The 19,381-nt window shown below is 38.5% G+C and overlaps 1 protein-coding gene, 1 long non-coding RNA gene and 1 pseudogene across 3 annotated transcripts; all 3 read right to left on the bottom strand.

The window, feature by feature from the left end:
- Positions 1 to 88: 88 nt before the first annotated feature.
- LOC145495095 (E3 ubiquitin-protein ligase TRIM45-like) lies at positions 89 to 5,493 on the bottom strand (annotated as a pseudogene).
- A 2,061-nt stretch (positions 5,494 to 7,554) lies between these two features.
- LOC145480738 (nephrocystin-1-like) lies at positions 7,555 to 9,262 on the bottom strand. The gene is made up of 3 exons (XM_081459060.1): positions 9,156 to 9,262; positions 7,957 to 8,073; positions 7,555 to 7,621 (listed from the first exon to the last, which is right to left on the bottom strand). The coding sequence occupies exons 1-3, from the start codon at positions 9,219 to 9,221 to the stop codon at positions 7,607 to 7,609; spliced, it is 198 nt and encodes a 65-aa protein (XP_081315186.1). The 5' UTR covers positions 9,222 to 9,262; the 3' UTR covers positions 7,555 to 7,606.
- Positions 9,263 to 9,609: 347 nt separating this feature from the next.
- Positions 9,610 to 19,147, bottom strand: LOC145480859 (uncharacterized). 2 transcript variants are annotated; one of them, XR_014048566.1, is made up of 5 exons: positions 18,965 to 19,147; positions 14,424 to 14,470; positions 11,988 to 12,167; positions 9,926 to 10,016; positions 9,610 to 9,681 (listed from the first exon to the last, which is right to left on the bottom strand). It is a non-coding gene; the product is annotated as an uncharacterized LOC145480859 (long non-coding RNA). The 2 variants fall into 2 exon arrangements; XR_014048565.1 differs by lacking the exons at positions 9,610 to 9,681; positions 9,926 to 10,016 and having other exon boundaries at positions 11,940 to 12,167.
- Positions 19,148 to 19,381: the final 234 nt, after the last annotated feature.

The following is a 19,381-nucleotide window of genomic DNA, read 5'->3' as shown; positions in this document are numbered from 1 at the left end:
TTGTCTTTTTCTGCGTCATTTATCATTCCAGTACGACGTCTTAACGAGAAACAAGGTAACATCTCTTCTAGTTCAGCAGGCTGGGGGCTTTTCACTACATGCAAAATAATTTTGATGGGGCCAACCATTTCCCCTGTGGGACGATGGGGGTATGATTTTACTTGTATGTCCGAGAAGTTAAAGTTTTGCTCGTGTATCGGTAATTAGCAGGTTTATCCAGTTCTCCCGCGTTATTTCTAACTCTGACTAAAAAAAATAACTTCATTGTGATTGGCGAAGAGAGGGCCACTTAATTATTTTTTTTCTCATCAGGCCTTTCGAATAGTCGTCGTACGGGCCCGAAGGCGGGGACGGGGTGAGGAAATTTATAAAGAACACATAAGTGTTGGAAACTTGTTCGGTTACAAGGAAGCCGTATTAACGGGGCTACTAGATACAAAATTGATTAAGCTTTTGGTTGGGCTAATACCAAAGTGGCTGTAACAAAAAGGTGGTCGCATTACCTCAGTGACCTTTAGGCGTGACTCCACTACTGTTCTCTAGTCTATTCTGGCCCTCTCTCTGTCACGCAACGTCGGGTGAGAGGATCCTTCTGTCCCAACATTGTCCCATGGGGACCTCGCAAACGACGACAGTTCCACTGCTAGCTTCGCCCCTCTCTGCTCTTCCGTCCTATTTCATAATCTACATACCTAGATTTGTATCGAAATTTTTAGGAAATAGTCCTTGATTTCAATTTGGTTGAATATAATTTGTGGAGAACAACGCGGCTCGCATATCACTAATAAAACACAAAATATCGTCAGCTTAAAAACAATTATTCAAATACACAAGTATGTATACGACAAACCAGATTTTTTAACCGTTTCGAGACTCAAGCCGAGTTTTCCGAGTTCTATGTGTTAAATCAATAGTCTGCCTTTTTGTATACTAAGTCTCTCATTTACGCAACTGTTAAAACAAACACATTCTTTTTGAACTGTTCAAGCACGACCGGTCCCAATGACTTTTAATGGTGTGAAAGTTCAGAAAAGTTTAGCTTTGAAAGTATGTTACTGCCCGTCACTTTACAGCCGATTAATTAAAACTTAAACCAAACCTATGGCTATAGACTACAGCTTTAATTTTTAACTGGTACTTCGGGTAACTACATGGCAACATGGTTTACATGAAGACTTATACTACAATGTACATTGCTGTTCAATGCAAGACATGAACACATTTCTTTCCTTCATCGGCTACATACATATGTCCATCTTTAGACACAGCAACAAACTGAGGGGACCCGAACCCAGTGATGGTTGTAACATATCTTCCTTCCAGTGTGAAAGCTTGCAGTCGACCCGCATTACTGTCACAAACAATCAAATTGTTGAACTTGTCAATAGCGAGCCCCAATGGGGCGTTTAGCTTTTCAGCACAAATCCCCTGAGCGCCAATATCGTAGAGGAAAGTTCCATCATCCTTAAAAACTGATACGCAGTGTTCTTCGCCATAAGAAACGAAAAACCTGTCTTGGTGATGAATTGCGAAAGAAGGGGAGCCATATTCGTATGGATCACCAAGACTCTGAAGTAACGCTTCTCCACCAGGTGAGAGCACTTTAACAAGAGCATCATTGCTGTCACACACGATCACGCGGCCATCACGTGCCACTGACACCGAATATGGGTCCTTTGTGTGCCTCATAAAATACTTCACAAAGTGTCCCTCCTCGGTACACAGAGTAATTTTCGCACGAGCAATGACGACGACGTCTCCAGAAATGGAAAATGCAACTGACTTAGGGCTTTTCAGTCTCTTGCTGGGAGAACATGACTTTTCTCCAAACTGTCGAAGGCACTTCCCTTTAGCATCATACATCTGTATTCCACAAAGATCTAGAACAGCAATATTTCCATTCACTTGACTAATTGCAACATCTCGTGGTAACACAAGTTTTCCGTCTCCGTGAAACAAGGAATGTAGTGATGAAAGTTCTCCCTCTTCTTGATCATGAATTTTAGTTCCTAGATTACACCCTCTTTGGTACTGATGTGGAGTTACTTGAACACTCCATGGACTATCAGTCAGCGGTTGTCTATTAACGTTAATCATGACGTCATGTTTGCCAGCGAGTTTGGGGGTAAACGTAACTTTGTATCTGCCATCGTTTTCATCTTCGAATTCCGTCTCTAATTCTTCACCCAGTGGGCTCTGAATTCTCACCTTCACTTGGTCGTTCTCATGATAACATTCTTACCCTTTTGAATCTCTTGTGAGAACTAAAATCTTTGTTTCCCTTCCAACAACAGGCTCTGTTAAACCGTCTCCGCTTGCCTCGGTCTGTGATGGATCGGTGTTACTGAGAATCAACTGCCCTGGATCACGATTTAAAACACTATGACATATTTCTTCGTCTACGGCGTAAGTTACAAAAGCAAGAACAAGTGCTTCCGTTTCTTTCGAATTCAGAAGATCTTTGCAGCGACCAATAATCGATTTCTGTTCTTTCACAATTTCCACGACAATGTTTCTTTTCAGAACACATTTACCGTGTTCCACTGGGCTTGTTAATTGCGTTGCGAACAACTCCAGTTTTCGTTGTTTTATTGCGTGACGTTTTTGTTGATGTCTAGAAATGTCGTTGAACCTTGTCAACACTGCTTTCTCGCGTTCTTTCAAATTTTCAATCAGTTTCTTCACAATTGCTTTCACGTTCTTACGGGCTGCGCGAAGTTTTTCCTTTCTACTCTTGAAGAGATCTTCACTTTTTTGAATCTCATCTTTACTCGCTGAGATTTCGTCTTCTGCTTTCTTCAGAATCTTATCAAGTCGCTTCTTTCCTTCTCGAGCAGCCTGTTTAATGTCAACTACATCATGTTGCGAATGACGGTCATCATGACAGATGGGGCAAATACATTCGTTGCATTCGTCGCAGTAATGCAGTAATTCTTCTCCTTCGTGGCCCTCCTGTTCACACATAACTGGTCCTTCTAAAAGATGTTCCAGATGTCCTTTCTCAAGCAAAACATTTCTGTGATCCCTGGTAACCCTTAAGCGGCGGTGAGCTCTCTCGCAGGAAGAACAAAGGCAATCTTTCCAAACAAAACAGTACGAAATTACCATCTTCCCTTCGTTACAATTCATGCACTTCTTCGCCGCTTGATGTCCTTTAAACACAGTTAAGATCTCCTTGAATCGATCCAAGTGAAACGAAGTGGGAAAATCACTGAATGTGTTTTCTTCAGGGATTGGAATCGATGTCTCACAAATGACACAGTTAATTTCGTCTTAATGTTGTCTTCTACCAATACGTGCCAAGTCATCGAGGCACATTAGACAGAATGAGTGCAAGCAAGGTAAAGTCTTGGGATCTTTAAACGTTTCCAAGCAAACTGGACATTTTGCTGTTACCTCGAGATCTTCCCAACACAAACGCGAAGCCACGATGTGTTCTTGTCTTCTTTGTGTACAGACGTCACGTGACGATCGCGTGTTTTTGTTTCGTTTCCTCAGAAACGAGACGGTATTGTTTTCAGTTCAGGGGTGAACTATGTACATAGTGATTTGTAATATCCAATCAGAGTAAAGTTCGTAATATTTAATGTAAATACGGGGGCAAAATTTCAGCCAAAACTTGGTGCATCGTAACAAAATGTGTCATTTGCAACATTTCAGTGAAACTCTCGTTTCTCGGTATTATCTTACACAAGAAAAGGGCGAACTGGACTTGATAGTGATAGTCAAAAAGAAATATATTTTCGAAGTAGAGACACCGCCACACCACGCGATTTGACCACCAATGCGATATTTTAAGCCGATGGAAGCAGTTAGGACAGTTAGTTTTTGTTTTCCGTTTCAGAGTTATTTATTGACATAGTGAGTATGAATGTTATCAGGGTAAACGCTTGTAATTCACGAGGTAAACCCATGTTCAGCAAAAGTAACTTCTCGAAACTAAATTTTATTTCGTGACACGGAAAGAAAAGGAAATTAAAATGTCACGCAGGTAGAAATAATTGGCGACTTAAATGTTTCTAAGTCTTACTGAAACGATTTATTCTAGAGAAACGAAGATATCTGTTTCCGTGTTTGATTTAAATGCGATTAAGATCACAACTACGGCGACATAGTTTTGGTCAATCAGAACACTTGTCAGGAATAACAATCCCGCCCCTATTCTGTGGCTGTTTACGTGAAAGGAACACGCATTTGGTGCGTTTGGACGATACTACAGATACGATATATTGTGGAAGGTAACTGATTCATCATATTCTATTTTGATTAACGTTGGTATATTGCAAAATAGGCACAATAATGGCTTTTTTATGAGGTTTTCTTCATATCGTAGGTGTCGACATTTCCAGATTTAGTTGAATTTCTCGAATTTTCCGCCACAATTCCAGTAGCTTTACTTCTTAGAGCGCGCTTTTGAAAATAAGAAAATTTGTATTTCGATATACCGCGGCATTTCAAGAGCTGGTTTCCATGAAAACACCGATAGCATTTGTATTCTAGCTTCATAATATTCAAGCGAAAGTGGAGGAATAATTGCACAACTGCCGTCACACATGAGGCGTCGTTTTTGAAAAGAAAAATATACTGCGTCACTGACAACGAAACGTAGAGTGCCGCATCCATTCGAATGAAGGACTGCCCCGCACAGAAATGGAAAAATTATGCGTCAAATGCTTTTGCCTCTTAGCTTTATTTAGCCTCACACACAATACTTTAAATTTCTGAAAAATTTGGCGGGGCTGAGCGGCCCGCTTCCCAAAGCACTTACCCTATTCAAGACCAAAGTCTGCGATTTTTCTAACCTATTTATGGCCTGACCCTTAAATTAATACCCTGTTTCAGACCTGCCGTAGTTCTCTAGTTCAGAATGATGTTAAAGGTATTGTGAATGGCTTTAGTGGCTGGTCTTACCGATAATGATGAAAAAAGTAGCTTCTTCTAAAAAACATACCTAATTCAAGACTAGAGTGCAAAAACCATACCCAGTTTGAGACCAAAATCGATACTCTACTTCTGACTAACATGTCTTAAAAAAAAAAAAAAAAATGTCCCTCTGACGCTGGACATACCTATATAGCCGATATGAAGTATCACAAGTAAATACATTTCGAAGCGTGTTGACTGTAATACTTGATACATGTGTAGACAACTTAAATTAATTGGCACCGCACTGATCTGCTCAGTTGTCAGAGCCTGGGGTTTTTCGGCCAGGTGAGGTTTAGCACTGAACCTATTGTAAAAGAAAAAGGTAGATTTATACTAAAACTCGATTGAAAACAGACCTAGCACGAGCTGTTGACGTAATGAAGGCGCGAGCAAAGAGAATTTACATTTTGATAATCAACGTTAACAAGTTGTTTTCCTTTTTTCCGTTGCGGTGTCTTCTAAAAGAAATAGAAAACATGTTCTCCGTGTTACTATCGAATCATAGAAACGCTTGTAAAAGTTTGGGAGAACTCGAAAAAGCTGTGGAAACGCTCACCTGCGGCTCATGTTCCCACAGTATTTCTCGTTCTCCCGAACTCCCACTCTTGTTTCTATAACTCGATCGAAACACGGTACACGTTTTTTATTTCTTAAATAGTAAAATGGTGGCGAAAAGTGATCTAAAATGTGAAAGTTTTTCAAAGCGCTACAGAAACCGAGTGGTTTTTCATTTGTTACATATTGCAAATGAAAATAAAAAGAAGTATTATTTATAAAGACTATAAATTTGGGAGTCTCCATTGTATTATTTTGTAGAGTTTTATTCTTTCTGAGTGCAAATGAAAAACAAAAAACACATAAGGCATTTGCTATATTCACGTGGATCACGTCTGGGAAGACAGAAGAGAGATATAGAATGAAGGCACTGGGTGTAGGACGCGCCCTTTTTTTCTATGATTCCCTCGAGTCCTCGAAGAAGTGAACTAGTTATCGAGTCCCACAAGGCCAAGTTGCACACAAATCATGGAGGTTTTAGTTTCGCTTGGGTGAAAGTACTTTTCACTGTCCTGAGCTTCCCTGATTTGACGGTTGGTGAAAGCCAAAATTAAAGAACAACAAGAAGCTATTTCCCAGAAAGAAATGGTGTTTCGTTTCCGGAAAGGTATTCAAAGTCTGAGAAAGGCCGGGGTTTTGATATCTTGAGCCTGAGAAGTCCTGGGGTGAGGGGGATATGTGCTAATGCGCCAGCTTTCTATCACGAATGCCGTTCTCTGATTGGCTACGCTACTCACTACTACTCTATTCTGTGATAGATAGTGAGTAGCGTAGCAGTGTTCCCGGCCTTGTTAACAAAACGACGGCCGATTCTGCGCGTTTTAAAAATGTCTGCGAAGAGGATTTAGATTACGTTTTGAACGGCTAGTAGATTTATATTAAAACATTTAGATTATTCGCTCTCGCTTTCTATCGCGTGATAGTTGACTCGGGCTGCGCCTTCGTCAACTATCACGCGATAGAAATCTGGAGCTTATAATCTAATTATTTAATAGAAACACGATTTTTAACCAATGAGCGCGCGTATTTTCTTAGGACTGTTTTCCAATGAGCAATAGTTTGCGGACGGGGTCATTTTGATTGCAATGCAGTCACGATGATACGTTTGTATTTAATTTCGATCAAGTTTTGCTTTTCTTTGTTGTGTATTGTAATGCTCTTAAGCCGTTTCATATTTCACTTTAGTTGTTTGCTTGAGGGCCACTGATTTCTAACGGAACTGTTATGTGTAGACTTAGGGTAAATAAAGTATATTATTGCTTTTATTATTACATACTGTGGTCGCTATTTCTTTTCGCACTGGCGAAGAATCCAAAGTTCAATCTTAAAGTATTCCATTATTAATATGATCTGCTCACGCAAAGAGCAGATTTGTAAATGCATGCTTGGAAGGAATGCATGATTTTCAGGAGTGCGCGTCTGTTAGTAAATCTTGTAATTTTGTCTTGCATATATGACAAAAACCCAGAAAACACACTGAGGAAATGCGCGCAGGAACGCAAAATGTGCACAGAGCGTAACACACCAGAAAACGCGCTTCAACAGGGGTTCAAAATGCAGGGAGGAATGCACAGAACTAACGGACCAGAGGAGGCAATTAAGAAGTCTCGCCACACCCAACAAAAAATGCAGAGGGTGTAGGAACTTTAATTAACGACGAAACACACGATAGAATTCATTAGGCTCGCATTTTCGAACTGGACCTGGTTATGACAGGTTTAAATATTTGAAATGCTTCAAGCTATGGAACCGTCACGTCGCCTTCCTCAAGTGAACACTGAGTGTTGGTTGTCACGAGGTCTACATCGGCGGAGGTAACGTGAAAAAATACATCGGTACAGGAACACGGTCTCGATTGAGGGTTAGGGCCTGGTACCGGATTTCAGTCGCCTCCTTTATACTTGTTCCAATGTCAAATCGAGATAATGCTTCACAAATTGCCTGCGCGGACAGTCTTGTAATAAAGTTTGCTGTAGTACGCCAAGAAACGATGTGTTCTCAAGTGTCAAGTTCCCGCAAGTTTTGATAAGTCGAGAGTGAAGCGGTCTACATTGAAAGGTTTGTTAAGACTATCAGAAGAGAGTAAACTTTCTAGAGCAGTTCGTTTGTACCAGTGGTTAAGAATTCAAAGAAGCCGTTCCTAAAAAAAGAAAATAAAAATAATAAATGGTTCTTCTGTATGATTCAATATGGCAAGGTAAACAGGCTTGCCATACGGCCTGATTCAAAAATTTTCAGCGAAAACAACTTTGCTAGTAAGCTTTTCTGATCCAATTCAAATTACACTCAATACCATCCAGTTCTCTGATATATAATACTACTTTTTTCCAACAGGAGAATTTGAGATCCTCCTATTCCCTTCATGCGACAGAAATTGGAGTTTTGGGCAGCATTAAAGAGTTAACTGACATTTAACGCAACCAAGAAGGAAATAAATACATCAATAGTTTGAAACTGAGAAGACAATGTTCTCACCTTTTCTCTTTCGTCGTTACCCCAGATGTACGGTGGCAGTCCAGCGGAACTTAATATTGGGAAAACACTGTCCATGTAAACCTCCCTGAAGAATCTCCTCATGTGTGACCCGTCCCTCTAAACAAAACAACAAACCACCCATAAGCCTCGTTCAATGTATCAATATTTTAACATGGCTCCGAGGCTTTCGGGTAATTGTAAATTTTTAAGTTTCTTTTGTCTCTCAATTCCCAAAAGAGACTTGGATACAAAGAAAACAAAACCAAATATAGAACGCCTCAGAGCTATGCTAGAATATTGATATATCGAACGTGGCCTATTGTTAATGAGGACAACATTTTAATATTGTATAATGTTTAAAATAAAGAAAAGCATTAATATCTGTAGAAAACAAAATATCTGTAAAAAAAAAATCAACATCTGTAGGGGTTCCATGAAAGAGAACGTTCAGAGTGAAATACTATTTAACAGCAGGGTAACAGTAGTTTTTAACAAAAGAAATTGAATAAGTTACAAAATAAATTGACTACATCTTTAATTAAACTTTCGTTTGTTCTTCTCGTCCCAGCAGCGCTGTCAAAATTAAAAGTATGGTAATGCTCAATGCAACTCTGGCAAAGTCTTACATGAAGCGGCATTTAATTTTCAATATTATAAATTATATCGTTTGAAATACACGATTTTAAAATTGGAGACTTTTAAGGCGGAAAGTGACGATATTACAAACTCTTAAAGTTGCGCTCTTTTGGCCCAAAAAATGTCTAGGGGAATGGGTCTAGTTGAGTCAAATCACAGAGCACGGCAAATCACCACAAAACAAAGCAAAACAAAACAAAACAGAACAGAACAAAACAAAACAAAAGCCGCGAGGTAAAGAAATACAGGTATCGACTAAGAGAAAACAATAAGGGATAAAAGTTTAAAACTTTCACCAGAATGGCACATTTGATTTCTTAAAATCCTGTCACAAAATCGCACTTGATGAATTGCAGCCTACTTCTATCCTTGTAATCTTGTACTTTTTCACTAAAATTGCTTGTCTTACTTTGGTCTGTAGAATCCTTTAACCAATTTGCTTGTATAATCACAGGCATTGGCAACATGACATGGAATTTTGGAAGGATAACTTGCAATAATCAGCCGGGACACTTCCCCTTTTACATTGTTAATGTGTGCTCACGTGATAGCCACGTGTTTACCTTAAGAGCATCCATGACGTCACTGGTATAAAGAATTTTGCGAAATGTCGATATCACAGCATCCATAATAAAGCCTGAAACACGAAACAAAAACACGTTTCAGCAAAATGAATTGCATAAGTTAAGCTTTCTTTGTGCCTGATGAGAGATTGCTATGTTTGCTTTATTTAAACGGAGTGAGAACCAATTATTTCCTCGATAATAAGAAAAAAGTCAAAGGTCTGAGCAAGAGGCTTTGATATTGCACATGCACACAGAGCATTCAAATAATAGACTGTTTTCGATAATATTAAAATTCAGCTTGGAAGTGAGGCCTAGAGAACACAAACAAAGGAAAATGAATGACATGTTTATTCATTTATTTTGTTTGTGTCCTCTAGGCCTCGCTATCAAGCTAATATATCGACAGTGACCTGCAACTTGTGAGGTGCGCCCTTCATCCATTATAACCTTGGTCAGCAGTTGCCGGTACAAAGAAATGGATTGAGCGTACATGTGACATGTTAACAAGGAGTCCGGTAACATCCTACAGAGATACAAAATAGCAACTTATGAAATATTGTCACTGGTCAATGACAGCAAATAGAGAAGAGTAAAAAAAAAAGCAGAATATTGAGATGAAAACCTGGATTATCATGCTTGCATTGATACATCATCATAACTCAATTCGTCCCCCCACCGTCGCCCCCCCCCCCCCCCAAAAAAAAAACACATTTTTCAGGCTGAGTCAAACTGGTGTTAATTTAAAAAGAAGAAAAACGCATACATACAAAACGATGGGACTTGCTCGTACATATCTTTTTTTTGGTGTGGAATCAGCTTTACTGTCAGTCATGGTTGGCGATTAGAACGAACAACTTGCTGGAAACGGAGGAAAAAAACAACAGGCAGAAAGGATGACAGAACATCAAAAAACAAATAAACAATAATAAAACTAGCACGAGAATTTATCGGCTCCTTTCCAAGTTTCATTCAGGGAAAGAGAATTTGTTTCCCTTGCAAAAATTTGTCAAGTCGATCAACTTGAGTTAATTTTATTTAACTCACACAAATACGTAAAAAGAGTATTACAATGAATCATTTACAATTTAAATTACACATGCATGATAACAACTATAAGAAAACAATACAAAGAAAATACGCGCGCTGATTGGTTAAAATCGTATTTCTATAAGTCGATGGAAACACAGAACTAGCACGAACTGTCGACGAAACGTAACGATGGCATTTAGATGAAAGTTTTGAACGACTAGTAGATTTATACTACAACAATTAGATTATTCGCTCTCGATTTCTATGCGTGATAGTTGACTCGACGATAGAAATCTCGAGCTCACAATCTATTTATTTAATAGAAACACTCGCGAAAGTTTGGGAGAACTCGGAAAAGCTGGGGAAACACTCCCCTGCGGCTCGTGTTTCCCCAGCATTTCTCGTTCTCTCAAACTTCCACTCGTGTTTCTATTAAACAATTAGATTATGAGCTCAAGATTTCTATGCGTGATAGTTAACTCGGCGATAGAAATCTCGAGCTCACAATCTAATTGTTTAATTAATAGAAACATTCGTGAAAGTTCGGAAGAACTCGAAAAAACTGTGGAAACACTCGCCTGCGGCTCGTGTTCCCACAGCATTTCTCGTTCTCCCAAACTTCCACTCGTGTTTCTATTAAACAGTTAGATTATGAGCTCAAGATTTCTAGCACGATAGGGCGAATAATCTAATCGTTTTGGTATAAATCTACTAGTCGTAAAAAACTTTATCTAAATCCTCTCAAAGACACCTCGAAAATGCCAAGAAGTGCCGTTATATATCACCGAATAGATGGTGAGTAGCGTAGCCAATCAGAGAACGCTAGTAGATTTATACTAAAACTTGATAGAAACACGGTACATGTTTTCTATTTCTTAAGCATTGATAACAAAAATTCAAAATAATTTACAATTTTGATATTAAAAACGAAAAGAGCTTGAGATAAATTATTTTCATCATCATCATCATTATTACTATTATTATTATTTTTTTGTTTCACGCCTGACTTCCTAGTGTACGTATGGACTTTTGTGACTGGGCCAAAAGTTGACTTTATTTTAATTTTAGAGCAAAATAAGAACTCTTAGCTCCTTAGTAAGTGATCAGAGTCTACTTTCCCCCTACAATATCAATGCACTGTGGAGCAGACAAGTGATCAGAATAAAGAAATTCGTCAAGTTAGAGATATTGCCTTGATTTAATACTAAATTCTCAGAACTTACGTCAACAAAAATGTATCGTGATGAGTAGCGAGAATAAAAAATAAATCAAAGTACTAATCAAAGATTATGAGGGTGCGTTCGACGCCTTCACTTTAATGTCTTGAATGGTTTCATTAGCTGACTTTCAACCCGGCTTTCAACTACTCTCCATTGCTAAAATCAACACTTTTTTTTATCAACAACCGAGGTTTTACGGACAGACATACCATAATGACAAAATCCATGACAGTATTTTCCTGTGGTTTTCTGGTTAGCAAACAGAGGTCCCCTCTATAAACTATGATTTAAATTGTGGATACATTCCGTGACGGCGCCAGTTTCCGTTGACTCACAAGTTTAATAGAGCTAAAATATTTACGTTTGCCTTCACGTTTCATGCTAAATATTTTCACATTTGCTGGCAGTGTTTAAGCTTAAAAGCTAATTTGTAAAAGTATATTTTATACCTACATTATTGTAAACTGCTGGAAGTACGAATATTAGGGAACCTTTGCAATCGCTTGCTCTTTTACGTAAACAAACTCCGTGCGACTGATTCGAATATTTGCGCTGATGAATAAAAATAGACAGCATTTACATTGCTGTACCTTGGTTCAGGCTTGCTCTTACTCTCCTCCAATAATTATGTTGCCTAGTAGTTAAGGCCGGAAGGTACCAGAATCCAAACACTTGCTAGCAATGCTTTTGGTAGAAGTCTATTAGTAACCTGCCTTAGCACATGCTACATGCTCCTCCCGACACGTTATTTGCGAATAGACTGCAATGAATCGAGAATACACCTTTACAGTTAGTTGACAAAGAAACTGTTTACTTCAGTTTCCGCCACCACCTTTTACACCAGCCCATAACGAAGGCACCCCCCCCCCCCCCCCCTCCACTACCAAAAAATGTTTATATACATACTGGAATTACCGTACGAACCAAAAAAAATCCGTCTTTTTGGAAGGTTTTGTACAGTTACCACATAACGTGCCGATAACAGTGGAATTCAGTCGCTCGGATATAGCTTGATTTAGCCCCAGTAAAACGTCGCTGAACTTTCTCTGATTAATAACTCGCGTGTCGAAGGCGCATCAAAGTGGACAATTTGCAAGCTTGCGTGTGACGTGACCCTGCCTGAGGAGAGAGGTACTGAGGATAAGGAAAAATGAAATCTGAAGAGTTTTATTTTGTTTGGCCTTTCCAGGAGTATTTCGTTCTCCTCGACCTATCAGGCATGTCTTTGGCGGTAAGTGGAATGGCAGTAGGGACTTTAAGATGTGGTGCGGCTACCCTAAAGTACGACGGCAGATAGTAAAGATTGCATCCAGTGGCATGCCATTACGCGCGTTCCCGTAAGGCTTTCCCGCCGTAGCCTTGCTGTCTTCTAAGGGAAAGTGCCTGGTTTCACGTACTCTTCAATACGCGAGTATTAGCGTGTTATTTCCTTCTCATTTTAAAAGTCCCTTCTAAGATAGACTAATTGTTACTTTGTTATAATTTTGTGCAGAAAATTGGACGATTTAAACATCTACCCTGAACGACATTCATATTAGTACCGGGTCTAATGGCTGCAGACAATGTAAAAAGCTGAGTTACAATCATTTACTGCTACTCAAAATGAATTTCATTATGCCAAAAGTTCTGTATGTTTGTTCTTATCATGTTGTACGAACACCTTGCCCGAGCCGAAATCGAGTTTATATCTGTTAACTTCCTTAGTAGTTGGAATCACAGGCGGTTCTAAAAGGAAAATTTAAGTTCTGAAAGAGGAGGAAATCATCGTCAATAATCAAACCCATGTAGTATGAGTTCTTGATTTCCTTGATACTGTGGTAAGACTGTGTTGTGTCCTCTCTTAAGGCCGCCTCACACTAGCCGATTTTTTGTCGGCCGACAAAAAAATCTCCACTTGCCGGCTAGTGTGCGGTGAATTCAGACAAGTCTGAAGTCAGTTTAAGGTGGCTCTGAACGCTATCTATGGAATTTTTTTAAACTTTGCCACACATTATGTCTTATCATGCTTATCAAATTTTGATAATATAAAAACATTTCACCGTACCGTTTCTGAATTGTAAACCCCTTAAGCTGTAACTAAGGGTGCTTTTAGCAGGTCACACTGTTGCTATAGTAACTTAATGTGTCAGGAAAATGATAACAACATGTTCACCAATGATTGGGCAGTTTTTTGATACCATGATCGTAGCATCAAGGGATAAAGAGTGGCATAATGACCCATCAAAATCTAAGTGCTGGAAACTGTTTTGAGCCACCTTAAAATGCTTGATCAATTTGCTGTAATGTTGTTGGCTCTGTCAAGCCATTATGATGCAAAGGTAGTAATCAGTGACTGATCAGTTATGGCCTGATTCAATTGGTTCATTTTTGGTCAAGCCTGTGTTGTGCCTGGTTGAACAACATCATGTGAATTCCGTTGAGGTCAAGAAATACATGTACCTTTAGTTAGTGACTACTGTTTGTAAGGTGAGAATAGTTGTTGGTACATAAGTTGAGCAGTGTCTGTTCTTAGTTAGTTTGGTGGTCAGTTGTTGAAGGTGTGTTGTACTGTGGGTTTAAATTTGAATGGAGTTAGTTAGTAGTTTGGTCTAGCTGTTGTTGCTGTTGTTTTTGTTGTTGCTGTTGTTGTTTTTCTTGTGGTTGTTGTTTTTGTTGCTGTTGTTGTTTTTGTTGTTGTTGCTGTTGTTTTTGTTGTTGCTGTTGTTGTTTTTTCAAGGTATACCTTGTGGAACCTCCCCATTTTCTCCATTTATTCCCTGAAGTTTCCCTGATTTTGAGAATTGAAAATTTCATTGACTATTTTTGAAACCTGACATGTGGCAACCTATAATAAAAGTGCATCATTTAAAAAAAAAGAAAAAAAAGTGGTACATTTTCATTTTTTTCCTGTCCTAGAATTTGATGATCCTATTTTTGATGACTTGGGGCACCCTGTAAGGATGCCCTATGGGGGACTGCCCTGAAGGAACCAGGTTACGTTTTGATTTGATCATTGCATAAGGACATTAGTGTTTACCTGGTCCTTTTAAGCTTATGTCTTGTCCTGAGGTATTTTGACTTCAGCTGTTCAAAAGAAGAAATACAAAAATTTAGATACTATATTCTCTACAAACTCTCTCTTTTTTTTTCTTGATTGCATTCACACGTTAGGTGGGGTACCCCAGCAAGGCGGGTTACCCAGACAACTGGTCTGGGTAACCCGCTTCGGTGGGGTGAGTTTTCTCCATGTGAAAGCTGCGGAGTGGGGTAACCCACCTAACTGGGGGTAATCAAATTACTGTGCCAAGAACAACATGGCAGAACAACATGGCTGCCAACCGCTACGAGCGTGGCGAGCTATTTCAACAATTCACCTCCAAAACCGCCAAAACGCTAATGAAATTGACATTACTGGAGACAATATAAGCATAGAATCAGATGGTCAGGGTTGAAGCGAAAAGCAGCTTCATTGGAACAAACAAAGAAAACAAACGTTAGTTCTTTATTATGTGCATGCTTAACAAATGGTGCGATTGCATTTTGGACCTCACCCAACACCCCCGGGGTTGTATGTGAAGATAATTATTTCTTTACCACTGGTAGGTCAGGTACCATGACAAAATGGCAATAACCAAGGGATTAAGAATAATTTGGGTTACAAGCTAGATTTACTAAACATGTACATAGTACATGTATTCACTAACCTATACAAAATAAATTTGCATGTATTAACCTAAGGTAATATCCCCCTGTGAAAGAGGTGCCTAAATTTCATGGCTATTTACAAATGCTGAAAGTAGCGACACCCCAAAAGTAATAACCATTCAAAAACTACATTTAGTGATCTCACAATTTAATGTAATTTGACTTGTTATGAGAAACAATGAAAACAACAGATAACACAAGCTGAACCCTATTAACCTCATATAATTATTTGCTTTAGATGACTGTTATTACAAACTAAGGCAATATTTTATTTTTTGGTTTAATTAACCAGTTATGTGCACTATCGAGTGTCAAGACTATAAATGCCAAAAACAACCTGGGCACTGTGCAGTGTCAAGACTATAGATGTTGAAAACAAGCTGTGTGCTATTCAGTGTCAAGACTATAGATGTTGAAATAAACAAGCTGTGTACTATTCAGTGTGAAGTCTATAGATGTCAAAAACAACCTGTGTGCTATTCAGTGTCAAGTCTAGAGATGTTGAAAACAAGCTGTGTGCTATTCAGTGTAAAGATTATAGATGTTGAAAACAAGCTGTGTACTACTCAGTGTCAAGTCTATAGATGCCAAAAACAAGTAGTGTACTATTCAGTGTCAAGACTATAGATGTTGAAAAGAAGCTGTGTGCTATTCAGTGTCAAGTCTATGGATGTCAAAAACAAGCTGTGTGCTACTCAGTGTCAAGACTATAATGTTGAAAACAAGCTGTGTGCTATTCAGTATCAAGACTATAGATGTCAAAAACAAGCTGTGTACTATTCAGTGTCAAGTCTATAGATGTTAAAAACAAGCTGTGCACTATTTGGAATTCCGATACCAGGGGAATAGGAATAATAGAGTTACGTGCAAGTTTTACTTATGTTTGCTAAACTTTACAAAAATAATCATGAACTTTAAATGTAATTATCCATCAATCTGAAAGTAGCAGTGTTCTCAATTTCAAAGTAATCAGCAAGATTAGCAACCTCAAATTAATGTAATTTCACTTGTTGTGCAAAACAATGAAAATAAGAGATGCAACAAGCTGAGCCAATAGCAATGATACAGGGGAAATGCTGGTACATCTAAAATCATAGTTGTTACAGTACTTTCAGAACTTAATGGTGACATGTTTGAGGAGGATTTCTGAAAGAGGTTTGATGTAAACAAGTTCTTATTTGTCTTTCCATGGTTGCCACAGGCCTCTCTTTCAAAATTCCCTGCATTGATTAATGCATTGATTATGTGGAAAATACACTGGATTATGTGGAAACTTCAACAGCTAACAAAATTGATAATTTCCAATGTACTGATCATGAACAACAGTGAACCCACAGGTTAAGCTCTTTAATTGCTGCCACAGTTAGTGAGCCTGAAGCGAACAAATCAGACAGCAGATCTACTCCGTAAAAAAATTACTAACAATATAGAGGAAATCAACCACCTTTCATGCAAAACGCAAGGAACTGTGGTCGGCAGTAATTACTGGCGGCATTTGGAGAAAATATATTCTCGTATTGGGTGGAGTCGCTTCACTTCATGACTCCATCCAATACAAGAATATATTTTTCTCCCTTCTAGAAAAAAAACCTGTGCGAGAACCAGCGTGTGCACACAAAACTGTCACACTCTCCCTCTTTTATTGACAAATTTATTGACTGCAGCAATTGATAATAAATCTCTTATTAGATGTTTTGGTATGTAGTATCGCTTTATATTTTCATCCGTTGTTTGTATTTTGACGAGCTCATAGGGCACAACTTGTAAAAATATACAGCAACACTACACACTAAAACATCTAATAAGATATATATATATATATATATATATATATATATATATATATATATATATATATATATATATATTTGCTAGTATTCTTAAGGAGATCTTGTACAAAATATACCCTGCACTTGCTCCAGGTTTTCTAATACAAAGATTTTCCTTCAATAGTGATATCTTTGTTGTATTCTGTAAAGTCAAGTCACCGTTAAAGCAGTCATCCAAGTACAATGGTCTCATAATTCACAAATTAAAGTACTCTTACTAGAAGTTCAAGTGAAAGAGGGAAGTATTATTGGAAATATTACCTAGTTGTATTTCAAGAGAAACAGTAATCCTCAATATCTATCGAAGTAAGCATAATATTTGGGAATTGCTTTCAACGCATCACTGGGCTCACTTAGTAACCTACCTGTTAAGGACACTAGACAAAGGTCAATTTTGATTAGTTAATAATTGTCTCTTTATCTTAGTTACGAACGTAGTTACAATGTTTACTTCTTTTTTATTGGTTGTGTAATCGGACCTTTAAGCATCACCACGCGCGTATAAAAGCTGAGTTAGCATCCCTTTAAAGTAGTTTTCCTTTCCATCTCGCGTGGTCTTGTCAACCTTGAACTCTTGATGCTTTTTGATTTCCTAACCCTTGGCTCAAGCGGGACCGATATGTGAGTACTTTGGCATTTTGATTAGGTTACGTTTTTTATAGCTATGGGCGAAGGAATACAAAGGCACATTTGTACAATGTTAATTTATTTATAATCGTCTAAATTAGAAAGTGTTCTGAACGTTACTAGAGTGAACACCCACCTTTTAGGCTCGAAAGCATTGAGCTGTCAATTAGTTTCTTTTGTTGTGTACTTCTGTATCGAATCTTATTTAGTATCTTAGCGTAGTATTTACGCTGGCTTTTTTTGATGTATTGTTATTCAATTTCATTATGTTGTCGATTCCAAATCGTTAGTTTGTCTCATGTAAGTTTTGACTATTTGTTACGCAACTTTTCCGCTAAATTGATAGAAATTCGTTACATATTGTTATTTCAGTTTACGATCGTTTATGTTGATGCAATAAATCGCCGATAACCGTCAACTTTGGTTTTCCGTGGTTTACTTGTCTACCCTTGAAGACGACCTGTAAAGTAGTCCCACCCACTAGTTTGTCGCGACATGCCTAGAGCTCGTTTTGTTTTGTCTCGTTTGGAGTTAGCCAGTCGCTGCAGACATGGTCTTTGAGATAGTATGGTTCCTTTCAGTCATTTTGTTTTGCCAAAGAAAGCTGAAGAACTTTTGTGGTATATGACACGTACTATAACGTTAACAAAATTGAGTTGCTTGTTTGCTTGACCGAAAATTGTGAGCAGAAAAAGCAGTTTGAAAAGAAATTAGAAATTCTGAAAGGGAGGGGGGGGGATTAACAATTTTGAAATGCAGAGGGCATTGGGGGTATAGCATTTTTGAATTTCCAAAGGCAAGGGAGATTACCGGTAAACTGTTTATGCCATCCATGGTAGGGTATGGATATTTTCTGGAATCACCCAATGTCTTCTCTTCAACGGTGGTTGCCTCAGGGGATGTGTATGTGGTGGTTTCAAATTGACTCATACAATGGGCATACCAAATAAAAGCATTTCAATAAGATTGCCTTCTAGAACATACAGTAGTTTACACAGAAGGACAGCACTTAAAGTAACTTTAAGACGTCTTTTGTTATGATTAAACAAATACAAATAATTCATCCGTGATAAAACTATTCACCTACCAAGGTGGATATCAGTAGAATTTCTATTTATTTATCTTGCCTGCTACCCATATTCATGGCAATACTGAAGATATGGTACGGGGGGGGACAACACTCGTTGAAACACTGAAGATATACTCGAGGAAGGGGAGGGGGCGCGCAGCCACATCTTGATGTTTCATACAAGACGAAGCAAGGGAATCTAGCTGGGACAAAGGGTATTAAATGCATATTGCCACAGCCAACTCTTGCTTAAAAATCAAGTATATTTGTTTTCTCCAAAGGCTGGTTTTCACTAGAGCATAAGCACAAGCACAAGCATAAGCATCAGCACCAGTGATAAAAGCTTACCTACACCTCCACTCAAATAGCACGCCAACAAAACTTTCCAGCTCTTTGTGGTAAAACGGCAACATTCTTCACCTAAATATACAAGAGGTACACTAAGATAAGCAGACAATCCTCTCTACAAACAAATCATGAAGGCAGCGAAAAGAAAGGCGCTAAATACACTGAAAATAAGAAAAAAAATTAATCGTTTCTCCGCTCAAGTTCAACTTTCGCGGTTCCACAACATGGACGAACTGTCCTTGCACAGAATGCTGGGAGAGTTCACACATCTCGCGCGTTAGCCTCGCGAGTTCGTGACAATATTCTCCATATTTTGATCTCTTTTCATTCAACCCTTCACGGATTTATATTTTAGTAGTAGAATGTTATGACCAGACCCTGCCTCCGTCCTCGTTCCTTCTGGCAAGAAATTCATTG

This window comes from Orbicella franksi, chromosome 1 (genome assembly GCF_964199315.1).
Source record: "Orbicella franksi chromosome 1, jaOrbFran1.1, whole genome shotgun sequence".
NCBI lineage: Eukaryota > Metazoa > Cnidaria > Anthozoa > Scleractinia > Merulinidae > Orbicella > Orbicella franksi.
Note: the sequence above shows the minus strand (reverse complement) of the source record. Positions and strands in the feature narration are given on the sequence as shown.